The 19,765-nt window shown below is 56.6% G+C and overlaps 1 protein-coding gene and 1 long non-coding RNA gene across 5 annotated transcripts in view; one reads left to right on the forward strand and one right to left on the reverse strand.

The window, feature by feature from the left end:
* PTPRE (protein tyrosine phosphatase receptor type E) overlaps window positions 1-19,765 on the forward strand; it is a 45,353-nt gene that overhangs the window by 15,392 nt on the left and 10,196 nt on the right. For 2 of the 3 annotated variants that reach the window (XM_047073609.1, XM_047073611.1), the window contains 10 exons: window positions 3,291-3,367; window positions 4,266-4,302; window positions 6,078-6,175; window positions 10,144-10,263; window positions 11,473-11,636; window positions 15,268-15,403; window positions 15,726-15,875; window positions 16,208-16,301; window positions 17,570-17,646; window positions 18,506-18,640. In XM_047073609.1, coding sequence (XP_046929565.1) covers window positions 3,291-3,367; window positions 4,266-4,302; window positions 6,078-6,175; window positions 10,144-10,263; window positions 11,473-11,636; window positions 15,268-15,403; window positions 15,726-15,875; window positions 16,208-16,301; window positions 17,570-17,646; window positions 18,506-18,640 — 1,088 coding nt within the window. The remainder of the gene's footprint in view (window positions 1-3,290; window positions 3,368-4,265; window positions 4,303-6,077; window positions 6,176-10,143; window positions 10,264-11,472; window positions 11,637-15,267; window positions 15,404-15,725; window positions 15,876-16,207; window positions 16,302-17,569; window positions 17,647-18,505; window positions 18,641-19,765) is intronic. The other variant, XM_047073610.1, reaches the window with a different exon arrangement.
* On the reverse strand, window positions 1,320-4,567 carry LOC124507229 (uncharacterized). 2 transcript variants are annotated; one of them, XR_006960963.1, is made up of 3 exons: window positions 4,362-4,567; window positions 4,016-4,214; window positions 1,320-3,214 (listed from the first exon to the last, which is right to left on the reverse strand). It is a non-coding gene; the product is annotated as an uncharacterized LOC124507229 (long non-coding RNA). The 2 variants fall into 2 exon arrangements; XR_006960962.1 differs by having other exon boundaries at window positions 1,320-1,528; window positions 2,092-3,214; window positions 4,016-4,567.

The following is a 19,765-nucleotide window of genomic DNA, read 5'->3' on the forward strand; positions in this document are numbered from 1 at the left end:
CTGCCAGTGGCCCTGGGCATCTCTGTATCTCAGACTCAGTGCTCTCGGCCACCAGCCGTGGGTCTCCCAGACCAGGGGCAGAAATGACAGAATGAGAAATGTGCAGAGATTTGGCAGCTTTGTGGGAGGGCTTAGCAACGCCAGCAGCTAAACGGGGCCATGGGCTGCAGGGTGTGGGGTCCAGGGAGGCCGTCGGGCCAGATAGCTGACAGATCTGTCCAGGGATGTGGCTGGACAGGCTTCGCCCCGGGGGTGCCTTTCACAGCCCACCTTGGTGCCAGGACAAACCTGAATGTTCCAAGCTGTCAGCTGGCCAAGGAGGGTTGCAGTATTCTTCGTTCAGCTGGACCCCTCTTGTGGGCTTTGCCCATCAGGCTAACAGAAAGGCAGCCAGGAAGGGTTTAAATCCTGAGCCCCAGGCCAGAGAATCTCCCCGTTCTCAGACAGAGCCTCCGTGGAAGCAAGCGAGCCAGCCTGTGCAGTGGGCCTCAGTCCACTTGGTTGCATTTTTAGGATTGGAATTAAGTCCGTCTCTTCAGAGGCACGAGAAGCTGTGGTCCGCCCAATTGGTGTGGTCTCTGGACTCTTAGCACTTAATAGAAATAATTCTTTTGCACTTTACAAGCATAGGATTGACACCTCTTTTTTTTTTTTTCCAAAGGCCCCTATAAGACTATGATCCAACTACGATGAGAAATTAACCAAATAGTCTTTCGGCTAAAACATATTTGCGTAGGCAGCCAAGGGAGCCGCAAGGAGATGGGACACGAAGCTGTGCAGTGAGGAGGGGCTTGGGCCAGGGTTAGACTCTGGACACGCAGTGGGGGTCCAATCGGGAGGGCTTACTGCTGGATCTGGGGTGGGTTATCAGAGAAGGAGGGAGGCAAGCCGCTTGGTTGGAGCAGCTCGAGGGAGAGGAGAACCGTGGGGGGAGGCTTGGGATCTTTGGAATATTTTGTGTCAAATAAAAATTGGGATATTTGCAAATTAGCATTATTATCTACTATTAGTTTGACTAATTAGCTTCGTTAATTAATGTAATTTATGCATTGACTTACTGAATGTATCTGTTGAGGACCTACCTACCCAGCCCCAGCACTTTTCTAGGGTCCTGCCCCCATTTGCCTCTTACTCACTAAAACCCTTATTTAAAATTCTTTGAAAGTTAGTTTATTTATTTTGAGAGAGAGAGAGAACGAGAGAGAGCGAGAGAGTGCTCATGAGCGAGCGGGGGAGGGGCAGAGAGAAAGAGAGAGAAAGAATCCCAAGCAGACAGTACAGAGCCTGATGTGGGGCTCAATCTCACAAACTGTGAGATCATGACCTGAGCTGAAATCAAGAGTCTGCTGGTTAACCGACTGAGCCACTCAGGCACCCCTAAATTTACTAGATTTTTAAGAAACCCCTCGACCCAGGCATGGAAATGGCTCTAGGGAGCTTGGATGACAGAGAACAAGATGCCTGGCGTGTCCATGAGGCTGGGCTTCGGAAAAGCTTGGTGACTGGTAGGGAGACAGCATCCTCTACTCTGGAAAAAAAAACAGCAACAGCCAGTAATTTCAAAATATAATGTTTTGAGAGTGAAGTGTGACTTTCAGAATAAAAAGACAGGAAGCTCTCCGAAACTGCAAGGTTCTAAATCTAACCAGAAGGCTATTTTCTACCCTCGGCTTTCTATAGCTGTTCTCAAAGCGTAAACGGTTCCAAATTACTTTCAACTGGCTTTACACATGCTCGGCCAGAGCCATATCTGCTTTAGGGCTGTCAGCCCCTGAGCAGGAGGGTGTCGTAGAGGAGGCCATCGGGCTGTACGTTTGGGGTTTGACACCCTGGCTGCCCCATACGAGCCATGACTTTCCCTGAAAGCCTCAGTGGCCTCTGCTGCTGGGGGCAGGATAGATCGGGCCCAGTGATACCGTGTCTAGTCAACAGGTGTCTGAGGTCAGCAGCGCCTTCCAAGAATGCGGAAGACAACAGCTCCTTTGCCGCAGACCCACCCCGCAAACACGCACGTCTCAGTTTCAGACCTGTGGGGACAAGCAGGGGGTAAAGCAGGACAAAGGAGGACGATAGAACGCAGTAAATACATACGGAGTGCTCACTCTGTCCCAAGCCCCGTGCCCGGGGTGGTGTGAACCACCCCGGGAGCAGCTTTGACTCTTGACCCTGGCCCTGGGCCCGGTCTGGCCATCCATCCTCAGTATTTCCGATAGCTGTTGTGCAGCTAGAAGTAGGAGACCCAGGCCCGGGGCCATGATACTTTGAAGGGCCCATGACACCATCTGATTTCCTTTAAAATCAGAAAAACAAAAACAAAAACACCACCATAGTCCAGTCTGGTTACGGTAAGCTTTATACTAACTAATAACACAGTTGTAAAATAAAATGTTTACTTTTTTCTTTTATGGAGGAAGGGGCCATGAAGGCAGGAGTGACAAGGACCCACCAAGGTCACAGTGGGGGCCCTGGTTGAAACTTCCCCAAATGTGCGCACACACACACACACACACACCCTCCACAAACACATACACGCCAGACCCACTCACACAGAGAAAACACACACCGCACCCCCACCTACCACGCACACCTGCACACCACCCGCCCCCACACAGAGGAAGCACACATCACACACCCACACAGAGCTCTCTGTGGTCAGCCCCCTCACTAGAGAGTTGCTTGTACAACAGGCCAGAATCTTCCAGGCAGGTGGCCCGCCAGGCCCAGCTCAGGTCAGCGTGAGTTCTGCCCACCTTCCAGCCCTAGGACCGACTGGAAGGATGGGGATCGGGGTGTGGAGTCGGCTTGTCCCTTCCCTGGAAAGCCCGGGAGCGTGGACCCCAGCCCTTCCGTCCGGGGCTCTCCTCAGTGCGCAAGGGCCTTGTTAAGACGGGGGCCCAGCTGGGGTTTCGGAGAATATGGTGATCTCACTGCAGGGCCCCAGCACATGCTGCTGTTCTGTTTCTATGTGAGGCCCAGCAGCCCCCACTCCTGGACGCTGAAATTCATGCCTCTGCTGTCAGCCCACAGGTCTTACCGGACACCTGGTTAGGGCCGGGCACTGTCCTCAGTGCTGAGATGCAGTGCTCATTCAGTGAAACAGGTGTATTCCCATCCTCATGACACAGAGGGTCTCATGAGGACATTGAAAAGGACGCGTCCTCTGTCCCGGTGATCGCCACGCAAGACCCGGTCGTGTCAGGTGCCGTGTTTAATGCTGTAGATGGAAGAAACGTATGGCAGGTGTGATTTCCTTATCCTGATATCATGGTTTTTTGTTTTCTTCTAAACAGATGATCATTCCAGGGTGATTCTGAGCCAAGTGGATGGAGCCCCCTGTTCAGACTATATTAATGCTTCGTACATAGATGTAAGTCTGCCGTTTTCCTGTCCCCGGCCCGGCCTGATGCACACACCTGCACCATTTGGGGACTCAGTGTGAATCGTGACTTTCCTCTCTGGGGCCGGGTCACAACCTTCCTGGGCAGCTTGGCCACAGCACAGAGAGCACAGAGTCGCCCGGGGCTTTTGAATTAGCATCTGTCTGGGGATTCATTTTCAAGAAACAGATAAGCACAAAGATGTTTGTTACAGCATTCGTTACATTACTGACCAAATAGGACAAGAGGGAGCAGTTAAACAAACTATGGTAAAACCATAATGCAATGGATTAAGAATTCATTTTAATTGGGGCACCCGGGCGGCTCAGTTGGTTAAGCACCCGAATTCGGCTCCAGTCATGATGTAACAGTTCGTGAGTTCGAGCCCCGCGTCCAGCTCTGTGCTGACAGCTCAGAGCCTGGAGGCTGCTTCAGATTCTGTGTCTCTCTCTTCTCTCTGCCCCTCCCCAGGTCACAGTCTATCTCTCTCCCTCTCTCTGTCTCTGTCTCTCTCTCTCTCTCAAAAATAAACATAAAGAAAAAAGATTTAAGCATTCACCTTAAGTGAACCTTAAAATATCGGTTAATATAAATTATAAAATTATCATAAAATACAACATAGGAGAATTTGTACTTACCAGTTAAAAGCATCTGAACGTGTGTCTGCTTGTGTGTGTGCGTGTGCGACTGGGAAAGTATTCACAGGAAAAATCTACGGCGGGGCCAACAAAAGTAGCACTGGCTCCGAAAGGACTAGTGAGTTTTCTTCTTCTTTCTGTGTTTTCCAACTTTCTCGTGGTTGATACGCGTTGCTTTCCAAACAACAACAGCAAACGCCTTCAGCCAAGAAAACGAGGAAGAATTACAAACCTGATTTTATGTTTCTAGGGTTACAAGGAGAAGAATAAATTCATAGCGGCTCAAGGTAAGCTTCTTGCTGTTCTTTTCAAAACGGGATTTTGGTAACATGACGCGGGAGGCTACCTGGTCCTTATCTGCTGCCAGGAATCCCGAGGCTTCCCCAGGGCTTCCTGTACCGCCCCGTCTGTGTTGCCTGTTTGCAGTCTGTCCAAGCTGTCCCTGAGCACGGGCCACGCAGGGGTGTCCCGAATCTCACAGAGCCTTGCGATTCGAGGCTGGCGCTCCATTGACCCCGAGTGTCAGCATGTCCTGGGAGCTGCTCAGACGTGCTACGTTCACATCTGCCTCTCAGCAAGCCTTCTCGGGTCATTCTGTGCCTTCGTTCGCAAAGCTCTGCCCCACGAGATGATGAAGCGTGTTGTACAAACAGAGCTTCAAAAGAACAGACGAGTTGGAGCCCCTGAGAACCCAGGTCCCCCTTCCGCGGTCGGGCAGCCAGGGGAGGGTGTCATCACTTATAACTGTAGGTGTAGCCGGCACGTTGGACGTACATCCACGCAAAGCATGCGTGTAGACAGACAGACAGACAGACAGACACATGCCTGTTCCCTCACATGCATGGTGCAAAGACAGGGCACCCAGTAGGTTAACGGTTATCATTTGAACGTGCTGATTCTTTCATTAGACAACCCTGAACCTCTCTCAGCTGGCCGAGCTCGGGTGTGGCTCCCAGTTGTGGTTGTTTCCAGGCGGGTGGGGAAGGGAGGGAGTCGCTTATCAGATCAAGGCCTTAACCCCCAGGGCGCCTCGCGCGCGCCCTTCAGCTCGCACACGATCCACTTTGCACGGACGAGGTCTGACCTACCATCCGTCAGCCCAGAGGTGGCTGGGGACGTGGAGCCCACAGCGGCTTTCGTGGGCTTCCTCCCTCGCAGGCGACAGTCTTTCCGACAACAGGTCCCCAAATTCAGCGCACGTCGGAATCACTTGAGAGCTTATTAAAAGTGTACACTTCTTAGGAAATAGGGAAGCACACAGACGCATACACCCAGAGTGCAGCGTCAGAGAACCCGACAGACATCAGCTGACACAGATAGAGGAGGCTCTCTCCCGTAAGAAGGGGGGGCAGCCCGGGGCCCAGGCAGTGGCTCAAAGGAGAGGGACCTCTTGACCTTCTTGCTCCGCTCTCCGTGGCATGTCACTGTCTGCCTCGGGGTCACAAAATGGCTGCGTCTCCAGGCACTGTGTCTGCATTCAGGCCGGAAGGAGGGCGAAGGGCAGAGGACTTTCTTCTGGGGACGCTTTGTCTTTGGTTCAGACCGCTCCCCAGGAACCTCAGCCCACACCCCGCTGGACGGCACTGAATCATCGCCAGCTGCGAGGGCAGCTGAGAGATGAGGGAAGGGGGTTGGCGTGGAGGGTGAGTGGGTCGGCCCGCAGCCCGTCTGCGTCTCCGTCTGCGTCTGTCTGTCGCGCACACACAGACCCTCGTGCAGTTCTGGAGCGGGTGCTGGCGTGCCGAGGCTTTGAGGGGCCCCCTGAGCGGCCGCACGGCACTCTGGACAGGCAGGCTCAGACCCGAGCCTCATCTGAATACCCGTGATTGCCTGTGAATGGGGTCGCCCCCTGGACGCTGCTGTGTGCCTCCCCAAGGACATCCCAGCCCCAGGGGGTGGCCAGGGGTGTGGGGCGGTGGGGCGGGGAGGCCGCACCCCTTCCCGGTGGGCCAGCCGGCCCTTCTGTGCCTGGGAGGAGCCCGGTCCCAGGGCCCCAAGGCCAGGGTGACAGGGGCCAGAGACCCTCTTCGGGTCTGACTTTGGGCTCCTCCTCTGCATACAGGCCCTAAACAGGAGACAGTTAATGACTTCTGGAGAATGATCTGGGAACAGAAGTCTGCAACCATTGTCATGTTGACGAACCTGAAAGAAAGGAAGGAGGTGAGCCCAGCCTTCTGACTCACAGACTCTACTCTTTAAGCTTCTGGGGCTTGGCTGGGGGTGTGCTCACCACATCCTTTTCCTATCCCTCTCCCTTCTTATCGCTGCAGAAGAAGACAAAAAAAAAAAACAAAAAAAAAACACGAGGGGCTCACAGCATTTTTATCGCGAAACAAATATTCTGTGTTCCGAGCATCTCACTGCTCTAGACGGCGACACGCAAATGTCACAGGGTTAGTTCTTTCTTCAGCCGAGAGCCCCCCCCCCCCCCCCAGCCCCAGCCTGCCGTGTGCGGCTCAGCACTCAGAGGCTCAGCGTGCTGGGCATGCGCTCCGGTGGGCCTCGGCCGACCAATAAAAGTGGATTTCCTGCTTATTATCCAGACTAGAGAACTGTACTTGAAACACAAGGTGTATTGAAGGAATGTGGATTTAATTAGCTACTTCTAATTGAAAACGTAATGCACGGACACCAGAGGAACTTGAAGCCTCTATAAAGAAGGTCAAGCGGATCCACGTCCCAAGGGGACAGATACTCCTCCTGGTCTGCTCTGCGGGACAGGCGGCCGCAGGGGAGTGTGCAGGGGGCAGCACACAAACCCCGCCTCCTGTGATTTAAGTGCCGCTGGGAGGGGCAGGCGCCAAACAGAAAGCAAATAAACATAAACTGTGTCAGGAGGTGACATAAAAAATAACGGAGAGTAAAAGGCTGATGAGCAGGGAGGGCCAAGTGAGCCAGGCAGACAAGGACTTAGGGGCCTGGGCCTGGGGCACTGGGGGGGGGGGGGGGGGGCGGGGCTTCAGGGGCTGGGGCTGGGGCACTGGGAGGGGGCGGGGCATCTGGGGCACTGGGAAGGGGTGGGACATCTGGGGCTGGGGCACTGGGGGGGTGGGGCATCTGGGGCTGGGGCACGGGGAGGGAGGGGGCAGGGCTTCAGGGGCTGGGGCACTGGGAGGGGGCGGGGCATCTGGGGCACTGGGAAGGGGCGGGGCATCTGGGGCTGGGGCACTGGAGGGGCGGGGCATCTGGGGCTGGGGCACTGGGGGGGCGGGGCTTCAGGGTCTGCGGCTGGGGCACTGGGGAAGGGGGGTGGGGCACGTGGAGCCATTCTCCTGCCTTCCAGCCATTGACTTTTTACCTAAGGGGCACAGACCCGTATTGCATAAGGCAGAGCAAGGTGTGATGGTGGTTTCTAGAGCAGGAAGGAGGGGACCCCAGAGGGAGGAGCAGTCCCCCTTGGGTGTAGGTCAGGGTGGGGGCAGGAGTGGCACCATGTCTGAAAGGCTGGAGGGAACTTGACCGAATCCAGCCCGAGAGAGGCTCCGGGGGCAGGGCGAGGTGATCATAAAGCCAGGAGTGCTCGGCTGGGCTCGCACCTCGAGTGCCCCCAGAACCGCTGGCAATGGGACAGGGAACTGGGCTGGGGTCTCGGACTGGGGTCTCCGGTGACTGACTGAGGCAGGCGGCCCGGGGAGGGTTTCTCTGCTGAAAGCAGGGCCTGGGTTTTCAGAAGTGAGTTTTCACCAGCATGAAAGAACCAGCTAGAAGGAGGCTTGCCAGACAGGGGGACGCTGTTCTAGCATGTTCCAGCTTGAGGCCCAGAACAAGGGGGGGCTGGCCGGGGGCGAGGAAGGCTCTGTGTGGTGGGAGACGTCTGTCCTCCTGGTCCCTGTCTGGGCCTGCCGTGTCCCCACGCGGTGCTGGTCTCCACCCTGGCCCTGTCTTCGCACAGTTGCAGGGGACCCCCAGGCAGCTGGGCGAAGGGGAAGGGGAAGGGGAAGGGCTGCCCCCCGGGATGGAAGTAGGCGGCCTGCTGGGACAGCTCAGCTGAGGCCCTAGGCAGACACTGACCCTCAGGCAGAATCCTCCCCTCCCCCCGTGCCACCATCACTGGTTTGTTTTATGTCTTCCAAAAAGCACAGGAAAAAGCCTCCAGTCACTGTTTCCGGTTGAGTAGGATGGAGTTTTTGTTTTGTTACCAGGGCGGTTGGGACAGAGCTGGAGAGGGTCACTCTCGTGGGGCGAATCCTGTCCTGTGGATGGAAAGAGTGACAGGAGACGGGGGGTTCCAGGCAGGAGCCCTGAACCCTTCCCACACTCTCAGCAGATGCCTTGGCAGGGCCCGGCCCCCAAAGCTTTGCGGGGAGCCCCGGGTCCCCTGGGACCCATGGCCCCACTGCTGCCACTTGCAAGGGGGTGGGGGAGGGGGCTTGTTTACACACATGCGACCCAGGGAGACTCAGACACCCCCCCTCTGCACCCCCCTCCCCCCGCCCGCCGTCATGTTACTCGACGTTTATCTCCGATCTTTCTCTGAAGCCTCCTACTGGATTTTTCCATTTTTGTGACTCAGAGCCGGCCTCTTCTGTATCTTGATTTTGACCATTTCAGATGAGACCATTTCTCAGTAGAGTTCCCTTTTCTTAAGTGCTTACCCTTCTCTTATTGTCTCCCGGCTTCAACATCTTGGCTGAACGTTGTGAAATGCGGTTGCTCTGACATCTCGTGATCTGACTGGAGGGAGGGCACCTTGGGCGTCGGGTGAGACCAGAGGTCAGAGGGTGGAGAAGTGTCCACACCCACAGCCCTGTGGGGGCCTCGGAACCAGCCCTCAGGCCCCGGGCCAGAGTCTTTCAAGGGGAGAATCTCAGGAGGTCCTGGAGGGTCCCCAGGAAGCCAGGACTGGCCTAGATTAGCACTTTTGGGTAACTGCTTCTCTTCAAGGCACCTCAGAGATGCCCTGGAGTAGGGAGGGGAAGTTGTCCTACAGTGTCGTAATATAAATGCTGGGCCTGGTAAGTGCCAGGCTGCCTTTTTTCATAAGACTATTAATCCTCGTGACTTATTAGCTGTGCCACTCGTGGGCAGCTTCCAGAATAAACTGTCTGATGTTTATTTTTGAGAGAGAGAAAGAGATAGAGTGTGAGTGGGGGAGGGGCAGAGAGAGAGACACACACACACAGAATCCGAAGCAGGCTCCAGGCTCCGAGCTGTCGGCCCGGAGCCCGACGCGGGGCTCGAACCCACGAACCGTGCGATCATGCCCTGAGCCGAGGTCGGGTGTCTAATTGACTGAGCCACCCAGGCACCCTGTCTGTCCGACGTTTAGAAGGCTTGTTGAGCACATCTGGGCCCCCACAGGTGGGTCCTCACACACTCCTGCGCCCCGTGTTCACGGAAGACTGTTGCCCTTTAGGCCTCTTGCGCTCTGTCCCCGGATGGAGCCATTCGTAGCTCCGAGGGAGGGAAGGTAAAGAGGTGGGGCTCTGCGTGGCGGGGTGCCCGTCCTCTGCAGATTTCTGCATCTGCCTTGTCCTAGGCGGAGATAAGTGGGGAGCGTTAAGCTGACCCCTCTTCCGCGGTGGGCTGGCCAGCTTTGTCCGCCGTGAGCCGAAGGACACCCTGCTGGGTCCAGTGGGAAGCGTTTGGGGACACGCCGTCCTCCCGTGAGGCCCAGCCTCTGTTGGTGTCGAAAGCAGACAGGGGCCCAGGTATAGGCTCAGGGCTGTTTTGTGGCCTCAGTCTCCCAGCTTCCACACCTCCTAGTGCTCTTTCCCAGCTCCGGAACTGTCTGAGGGAACCTGGTGTGTGTGAGGAGGCCCTGTGTTGATGGGGGGGGTGGGGGGATGAGGGCGCTGACGTGCCTGAAGGGCACACACAGACTTATTAACTGTTTCTTAAAGTTTATTTATTTATTTTGACAGCGAGAGAGAGAGTGCATGTGCATGAGCAGGGGAGGGGCAGAGAGAGAGAGAGCATGTACACGGGCATGCGTGAACGGGGAAGGGGCAGAGAGAGAGAGAGGGAGAGAGAGAGTCCCAAGCAGGCTCCTCGCACAGAGGCCAACACAGAGCTCGATTCCACAAACCGTGACATGACCTGAGCCGAAACCAAGAGTCAGACACTCAACTGCCTGAGCCACCCGGGCGCTCCAGACCTATTTCTTTCTCTTCAACTGTCCCACGTAGGAGAAATGCTATCAGTACTGGCCGGACCAGGGATGCTGGACCTACGGAAACATCCGTGTGTGCGTGGAGGACTGTGTGGTTCTGGTCGACTACACCATCCGGAAGTTCTGCATACAGTCGGTAGGCGTTCTGAGTTACCAACTTTCTGGAAAGGCAACCCTTCGAGAGAGCAGGGTCAAGAATAAATACACGTGTCATTATTTTTAGCATGAAGAGCCTCGCCCCCACCACAGCCTCCCTGCAGTGTTGGAGCAGCTCTGGCCGAGGGGGGGCTGAGTCGGGAGGAAGTGCGGGGGTGGGGGTGGGGGGGTTGGGCTTTCGTGGACTAGGTCGGGTCTACAGGGGAGGAGACAGGTGCACCCCTAGTCTTCAGACAGCTCTAGATGCTCGTGGGCCTCAGTCACTGTTTTGGGTGGAGGAAGGCGGGTCACTTGCATGGGGGCACGGGGTTTGGGGTCCCCCACTCAGTCGCATGATGTCATGTCACACACTGAAGTGATGAAGTGAGGTGTTTTTTTGTTTAACAGTCTCAAAAGTTGATCTGTCACCTGCTCAGTGTTTTTTGCCTTTATTTCCTGCTTGTCCCTACTCCATCCCTGCCTAGAAAAATGTAAGGCACAGATGCCTGTGGACAAAGCAGATGAAATAGAGATTTGAGATATATGAAAACCAGAAGATCGTGCAATCAGGAGTCAAAGGTGGAGGGATTGGCATAGTCAGATGGCAGAATAGGAGTCTGAGGTTCCTAGAAGCCACAGCAAAGAAGGGAAGAGGATGAGCTTGATGGTGATGGTGTTTGCTCTCCCCTGCTTGTGTCCCTCCCGGACACACTGACACGCGCGCACACACACACACACACACACAGGCACTTCCACACACACACTATCCAGCCTTCCATGATCCGGCCAGAGAACCGCACCCATGGGCCTTTGGTGGGGAGGAAGCCTGAGAGGCTCTGAGCGGGGCTGGTGGGGTGGGGTCTCCCGTAACGGGCCAGCCACATCTTTCCCCTCAATCTTGAGCCTCTGGGGAGCGAAAGTGTTTGCCGCTGGCAGTTACGCAGGCAGACCCCGATGTGGCCTCCCCGCTCATGAGTGGGGTCTGTGAACTCCAGGGTCGGCTTCAGGGATGCGTCTGGCTGCCGGGGGCCTGGGCCGGGTGCCGTGGGCCCTGCTGTGCGGACCCCGCGAGCAGCCATCATGCTGCAGGTGGACCCACTGCGGCCCGGGGCCTAGATGGCAGGGGTGGGGGTGGCGAGCATCCTCAGGACGTGATGCTGGGGGAGGCGCGGGCGCTGTTCCCCCACTCACGTGTCCCCCTTCTCCGCAGCAGCTCCCAGATGGCTGCAAAGCCCCGCGGCTGGTCTCGCAGCTGCACTTCACCAGCTGGCCCGACTTTGGAGTGCCTTTCACCCCCATCGGGATGCTGAAGTTCCTGAAGAAAGTGAAGGCCCTCAACCCTGCCCATGCCGGGCCCATAGTGGTCCACTGCAGGTATGTCAGGCCGGGGCCCCCGGAGGACTCGCCCTCGTGGCTGGGCCGGCCCCACGGTGGGCAGAAGGACAGGTAGGGGCGTAGTGAAAGCGCCCCCCTGCCCGCTGTGAACGCAATTACTAGTGACAGCTTGGGGGATCCCTGGGGGTGAGAGCCAGAGGGACGTTCAGCCCACTCTGTGACAGCAGGACCCGTCCGTCAGCAGCGTCTGAGGGGGATCCCCAATTCTTAAAACAGACAAAAGCCGAGGGGCCAGGTTGATAGTGCTCCTGGGGCTCCGGCAGGTTCACTGCCCCCCTAGACCCCAGGTCACCTCTGGGGACAGAGATGGAAACCATGCTTCTATGGAGAGCCCCCCCCCCCAAGTCTTTCTACATGAGTGCGCGAGGCTCAGAGGGGCTGGGGGCCGTGGCCCAGGAACAGCCAATAGTGGCCAGGAGCAGCTGTCCAGGGCGGGGCGTCCCCCCTCCCAGCTGCGATCTCCTGGTCTGCAGTGGGAGGGACAGTCCTGGAGGGGCCCGGGACTCGACTCTGAGGGTGGGCTAACTCCCTCTGGGGCTTATGTCTGCCTGCCCAGCGTGGCCACTGGTGCAGAAAGTCACGTATGAGAAAAGGCCTCGGACTTCGGGTTGGTTGACTGGCTTGTGCCCTTTCTGCTTTTGAAGACAAAGGCACAGTGGTGAGCAGTGCTCCAGGCCAAACTCCCCATCCTCCCGGTGGGTGCTCAGTTAGAACCTGAAGACAGTTTGGGGGCCAAAGGGGAGGCCCCTGTCATCCGGCCAGGGATAGACTCCTGGACCTGCCGCTTGGGAGCTGAGGGACGTTGGAGCATCTGTGCGTCGAGTGAGGTGGCATCCTTGGGATTACACCTGCCGGCCTACGAGCTCCTCCCAGCAGGTGCCCTGGAGAGGGGAAGGGGTGGAGGCCCATGCCGTGTGGCCGCAGCTGGGGGTCCCGTCAGCCGCTCCCGTTCTTGCCCAGGCTTCGTGAGACTGAGTCTATGTGCCGCTTCTGCCGAACTCCGGTGTGGCCGGTTCCAAGCATCTGTATCACTGTGTGCAGGTGCCTTTCGTCCCTCGTCCCCTTTGTCCCTCGTCAGTGCCAAGATACTCAGAACGAACCTGGCTCTGACAGCCGAAAACAAATACGATCCCCACGACGCCCCAGTGAGCAGGGCCCGCCCTCCAGGAGGCGGGAACAAGCCTGGCCGGAGGGGCCGTCAGAGATCCAGGGCCCGGCCGTAGCAGGGACGGCGGGTGCTTCCCCAGTAGCCTGTCCCCGGGCCCCGGGGGCCGACGCCCTCAGCCGGAGAAGCCGTGGCAGGGGGTCTCTGCATCCAGGTCCTATTGGCTCTACAAGACCGTTCCTGCCGCTGCGGGCTCCCTGCCCCCCCCCTCCCTGTGGTGGTGGCTCCGCTCCGCCCTGGATGGCGGGAGGTAAAGAGACAGCCTCCGTGTCTGGTCGGAGGGCAGCCGCAGGGAGCTGGCTCCGTTCTGCTTTGTCCCCGTCCCTCCAGATCTGTCGTGCTTGTGACATCTCAGCGAATGACCACTGCCCATTCTCTGCTCCCTTCTCCCTCAACCACAGGTGCCCAGGGCAGGTGCGTCCGCCGTTCGTCTTATTTTCGCACTGGGCGCCCTCCGTGTCCGTGAGGCTCAGCTCTCGCTCTTGAGTGCCTGGTCGTCTCCCTGCGGTTCTGTGTTCCTTTGGCACAGCTGCTGGGGCTCCCGGGTTCTCCTGTCTTCTGTCACGTTCTGTCTTTGCCACCAGGTTTTTAAAGGACAGTAAATGGAAGGAGTGGCGCCCTCCGACTCGGGCTTCCCAAAGGCCCCCTCCTCTCTGGGGGAAGGAATCCTTCCCCTCCTGGGCTGAGGCCCCCTGAGAGGCCGGTGTGGGCAGATGGGCGGTTCTGGGCGCCTGCCTGTTGGTGGTGATGTGGTGGCAGGAATTCGCGCCAGGAGGGCAGGCCTGCCGGAAGCCAGCAGGGTTAGGGAGAAGGCTGACACTGGCTGTCAGCTCCCGAGACCCAGGGCGGACTTGACTCCACCTTCCCACCCCCAAGTTCCTTTTCATACAGGATCTCCTCAGCCATGCACGGCCCCCACCCCGGGGCTCTGACTTCCTGATGGCCATCCTTGCTGACGCACTTATCCTCAGCGTTTGGTTCTTGATCACTTAATAGGACATTCTGTGCCCGAGTCCCCCTGAGAACAGCGTCCCCACGGAGGCGGCCAGGACGGGTCAGCTGGCCTCAGCCTTTCCATGGGGGACCAAGTGGCTTCTCCCACATGTACCCCAGGCCAGGTGGGGGGGGGTCCTGTAAGCGGCTCAGGGACCCTCACAGCCTTGCAGGGAGTTATTTTGTGGCCTCCCTCTCATACCTGTTGGGTAGTGTCTCACCTGGCCCTGCACCTGATGATTTTCTCTGACTTCATATCTGAGAAAGAACTAAGACTCCCAGAAGACCTCTCACGTTTCACCTGTTTTCCCCACTGAATGAGGGGATCTGCCCAGGGGGACGGTCTTCGCCGCTGTCCTAGCCCCGTTTCGGAGACGAACTGGAGAGAGTGGTGTCTCCCACCCACCCAAAGGGGAAAGTGGGGGACTTGACTCATTAAGTCGTGAGTCTTTTTGTTAGATTTCTTTCTTTTTTTCTTTTTTCTTTTCTTTTTTCTTTCTTTTTTCTTTCTTTCTTTTTTCTTTTCTTTTCTTTTCTTTCTTCTTTTTTCTTTCTTTCTTTCTTTCTTTCTTTCTTTTTTCTTTTCTCTTCTTTCTTTCTTTTTTCTTTTCTTTCTTTCTTTCTTTCTTTCTTTCTTTCTTTCCTTCTTTTCTTTTTTTAAAGAGGGTAATGCTGCAGGGGCTGGAGGGAGTGGTTCATGCTGCATAGATGAGTCTGGGTCACTAGGGGGTTCCTCCTTCAGCAGATGTTGGCTGAGTGCAGCTCTGTGCCCACTGAGTCCTGGGGGCCGGGGAACAAACACGTATGGCCCCACTGTCTGGTGGAGATGTACCTAGGACGGCGGGCGGGGGGAGGGTGGGACCGGGATCCCGGCGGCACAAGGAAACCCAAACCCAGGAAGCCAGTGGGGCAGCTTCCTGGCCAGGAGACTGCTCAGCTGTGACCCCAAGGGCCAGCTGGCTTCAGCCAGCCGCGGGAGGAGGGCTGGGGCGCCAGAGAGAGACCCAGTGCCTCCCACGAGGGCTGGCCTTGGCTCAAGAGCGCACAGACGTAGCCTGGGGAGCCTCCTTTTTATAACGAACTTGGAAAAGCCATTTCCAGTGTGACGATGGAAAAAATCCACTTGCACACACAACAAGAAGACGGCATTTGGTAATAGAGGACGATTACAACCTCACGTGAGACGACTACGACAGATTTTTTCGACATGCCTTTCAACAGTGTCTAGTTATTAGAGGAACAGTGTCAGATAATTTTACGAAGATTGTGGTGCCCTCTGGTGGCCTCCCCGTAGACTTGCTCTTCATTCACCAGGGAAAGGCTCGGTTAAGCGATGGGCTGTGTCTCCCAGTTGAGGGCAGCGTGTCCTTCGGCCCAGGTGCACAGGTCAGCTTTGGCGGGCGGGGGCGGGTGCCGTGGCTCACGACTCGGCCTCTTTCCTTTCCCCGGCAGCGCCGGCGTGGGCCGGACGGGCACCTTCATAGTGATCGATGCCATGATGGACATGATGCACGCCGAGCACAAGGTCGACGTCTTCGACTTCGTGTCGAGAATCCGCAACCAGCGTCCTCAGATGGTTCAAACAGATGTGAGTAGCCCTCCCCCAGCCCAGCCCCTCGCCCTGGGGAGAGCTGCACAGAGCAAACCCAGACACCTTGGCCACCCCCGGACTGTCGGTGCATGGGTAACAGTGCCTGGCAGGGAGAAGGTGCTCAGTAATGCCCGCTGCCATATGGTCCTCACTCAAGGCCATAAGCGGTCATTGGTAATGGCTGTGCATCTGACTTTTGCTCCCAAACCTCCCTCCTTTGGCAAAGCGTGGAGTTGGTTGCTGCTGAGCTGTGAGCAGTGGCCGGGCCAGTGGTGGCCGGGCACGCTCGAGGGCACGGGCGCTCTGGGTCTCCCCGCAGATGCAGTACACGTTCATCTACCAAGCCTTACTGGAGTACTACCTCTACGGGGACACTGAGCTGGATGTGTCCTCTCTGGAAAACCACCTGCAGACGCTGCACGGCACCGCCACCCACTTCGACAAGATCGGGCTGGAGGAGGAGTTCAGGGTACGTGCGAAGGCGGGCAGCCGGCCAAAGGAGTCCCCTTTCAATCACCCACCCCCCTCTGGCCCGAGCCCGGAACAAGCAGGGTGGCCCTCCCGCCCGTGACGCAGAGGGAAGAATTCTTGGGGGCTTTCAGAGCTGAGCAGGGGCCCGTGTGGGGGAGCGCGTCACGCGTGGGCTCTCATTTCCCAACATTCGGGAAGCGTCCGGGGCCAGAGACGGGCCGTTGTTGTGGGTCAGCAGGCACCCTTGACAGGGGTGCCGCTCCGGGGTTGAGGGAGTCGCGCGGGAGAGTCCGTGTTGCAGCTGTGACCCCGTGTCCTCCTTGACTGCAGAAACTGACCAATGTCCGGATCATGAAGGAGGACATGAGGACGGGCAACCTGCCGGCCAACATGAAGAAGGCCAGAGTCATCCAGATCATTCCGTGTAAGGCAGCCCTGGGGCCGCCCCGTGGGATTGAAACCCCAAGGCAGGACGGGATTGGGGCTGGCACGCTGGGAGAATCCTTTGACTGCCCGCCTCTGTAAGCCAGGATCCAAGGGCAGGACAGCCCCCGGGCCCGGGGTTAAGGGCTCCTGGGGGGCTATGTCAAGGGTAGGTGAGAGAACACCCACCTGCGAAGCAGTGAGCGACCCAGACAGTCCTGTGTGTCAGGCGGGCAGCATGTGATACGAGATGTAGGTGGCAAGACAGAGGGAGGACTTCCTGGAAGCGGAGAGATTTGCTCTGGTCGTGACTCTGGGGCTGCATGGTTCTCATCTCATCCAGTAGTCCCCTAAGCCTGTATATGGAGGAGGGGGCCCTGCTCCAGGCCAGGGGACCTGAAAGGCCTTGGAATGGGCAGGGATGGAGTTGGGACCCTGGCCTGCCCCGAGGTCCCAGGTAAGGGGGAGAAAGAGGAAGGGGTGCCAATGTTTGTTGAGCGCAGGCAAAGAAACAGACTCCTCAGAGATCAGAGGGACCACAGGAAAGGAAGGAAGAGGGTGAAGAGAGAGAGAGCACCTCACTGCAGATGTGGACTCAGGGTTCCCGACATGCTTTAGTGGTTGCTGAGAATCAGAAGTGCGTGAAGGCTGGGGCGCCAGGGTGGTTCAGTCGGTTAAGCATCCGGCTTCGGCTCAGGTCGTGACGTCACGGTCCGTGGGTTTGAGCCCTGCGTCGGGCTCTATGCTGACAGCTCGGAGCCTGGAGCCTGCTTCGGATTCTGTGCCTCCCTCTCTCTCTCTGCCCCTCCCTTGCTCATGCTTTGTCTCTCTCTCCCTCTCTCTCTCAAAAATAAACAGTAAAAAAAAAAGTTAGAAAAAAAAAAAGTGCATGAATGCTGGGTGAAGCCTGCTTCGGCCTGAGACACTGGCTTCTGTGCGGCTGTAGCCATAATTCCAGGTCACCTGTCAGGCCACGTTCGTTTTACTCCTAAAATGCAGTATTTTTAATGCTCATATTTTGGTATGAATTACATCAATTCATGGCACACGAAAATGATAACTGGGGTAATTTCAGAGCTTTCCTACCAAAACACAATTTCCTGGGCCAATTTAATTAACCTACTTTATAAAGTAAACCTTCCAGGGACTTGACTCGACTTCGCGATTTTATTAACAAGTTTTGTGTTTTGGAAGCTTGTAGTCACAGAGTGAGCTTTGCAAGGCAGGGCGGTGTTTGTGCTGTGACTGAGGGATCACACTGCTTTGCAGATGACTTCAATCGGGTGATCCTTTCCATGAAAAGGGGTCAAGAATACACAGACTACATCAACGCCTCCTTTATCGACGTAAGTATGGCGGCCCCGGCTGTGCTTTGCAAAGGTGACTGTGACCTTCATCCGTGATCACAGACTCTTCATTAACTCATTTTCACGATCAGGAAGGAGTCCTGAAATCCCAACCGTTTCGTTAGCAGAATTACTTGCTTCTAAAAAACAAAAAACAAAAAACACGAACAATGAACTTTGGAAACAGAGGTAACAGGTGCACTGCTAAGGAATTTGCTTTACGAGGCACGGCGCTTTTTCTTTGACGTCTCTAATACGCACCAGGGTCACACGGGCCCTTGCACGGCTGGCTGTCCTGCAGTCTCTGTGCCCTCCTGTCCATTCCGCGTGGACGGAGCGGTTGTGCGCTCCGGGCTGACCGTCATCGCCTGTCTCCACGCACGGTGCACCGAGCTGAGAAATGGTTGGGGAAGGACGCTGCGGCCACATCTGCATTAGCACGTCCGTTTGCAGATGAGAAAACGTTGCCAGGGGTCACCTGGGCCGCATGGAGGAACTGGATTTGAATCCACTTCCTCTAAGCCCGCCCCCAGTCCTCCACCATGATGCTAACTGAGCTGAAACACAGCAACACACGAGAACAGAGTCACCGGTGCTCCCTCAGGTGACCGGGGCCAGCGTGGCTCATGCCACCCGCTCAGAGGCGACCCCTGGCGCTGCAGAGGAGGTGGCTGGGTCGTAGAGGGAATGGGCGTCTCGGGCTGTCGCTGCGTGCAGGTGGTTTGCTGGGGCCCAGCCCGGCCCTGGAAGCCGGAGAACATTTTCCCTGGCCGGGCCCTGGCCTCTCCTGCACCCCGCTGTCCTTGGTGGAGCCAGGAGGAAAGGGAGTCAGACTCTAATCTCTGTCCCCCCTTTGAAGGGCTACCGACAGAAGGACTATTTCATCGCCACCCAGGGGCCCCTGGCGCACACGGTGGAGGACTTCTGGCGGATGGTCTGGGAGTGGAAGTGCCACACGGTCGTGATGCTGACGGAGGTCCAGGAGCGAGAGCAGGTCAGGGACGCCCGCCGCCCTGCCCCCTGCGGGGGCCTCCCGAGAACCCACAGGGCCCCTGGCGGCCCCCCGCCACCCACAGGTCCCACCCCGTGGCAGCCGTCAGCTGCTGAGGCCACAGGGACTGGGGAGGGAGCCAGGCTGGAGACGAAAGAGCCTCCCCTCTTGCTCAGCCATGACCGCCCACCGGCTTTCGCTCTTAGCCGGCATTTCACGTAACCTGTCTTAACTGTCTTCGAGACATAAGGACGTAGGCGTTGGTATGTGTGTGCCTTACAGGTGTTGTCCTGGGTGGGCCGAATGACTCAAATGCTTCCCTTTCCCCAGAGACCCGTCCAGGGCCTTCTCGTGTCTTTTGTTGAATGACACAGTAAATACTCGTGAACCCACCGTCCGACTGAAAAGCCAAACCTTACCAGTGACGTACATCTACCTGTACGTTACCCAAGGTAGAGCCGCTACCCTGAATCTGTGTTTCCTTTGCTTTCTTGGAAACAGCACATTGATGCACAATTCACATACTATTCAGTTCATCCTTTTAAAGGGTAGAGCTCGGCGATATTTTTTAAATTTTATTTATTTATTTTGAGGGAAAGAGAGCGTGTGTGCACGAGCTGGGGAGGGGCAGAAAGAGAGGGAGAGAGAGAGAGAGAGAGAGAACCTTAAGCGACTGTGCACTGTCAGCTCAGAGCCCGACTTGGGGGTCAAACTCTCGAACCATGAGAACCATGACCTCAGCCGAAATCAAGAGTCAGACATTTAACCAACCGAGCCACCCAGGCACCTTGCAGTTTTTAATATACTCACAGCGTTGTGCAACATCACCACTATTTAATTCTAGATCGTTTTTGTCACCCCCAGAGGAAACCCCACACCCAAGAACAGCCACTCCCCATTCCTTCTTCCTCTAGCTTCTGCAACCACCATGAATTTGCCACTTCTGGACATTTCATGAAGATGAGTTCCTACAACATGTCTTGTGTGATCGAGTTCTTTCACTTAGTGTAATGTCTTCAAGGTTTAACCATGTTGTATCAGGAATAAGCTCTTTTTTTCTTGACAAATAATATTCCCTTGTAAGGACAGGCCACATTTTGTGTATCCGTTCGTCAGCTGGCGGACATT

Source organism: Lynx rufus, unplaced genomic scaffold, assembly GCF_022079265.1.
Source record: "Lynx rufus isolate CCGP_SWC_20201006 ecotype Redwood Valley unplaced genomic scaffold, mLynRuf1.p SCAF_11, whole genome shotgun sequence".
Classification (NCBI taxonomy): domain Eukaryota; kingdom Metazoa; phylum Chordata; class Mammalia; order Carnivora; family Felidae; genus Lynx; species Lynx rufus.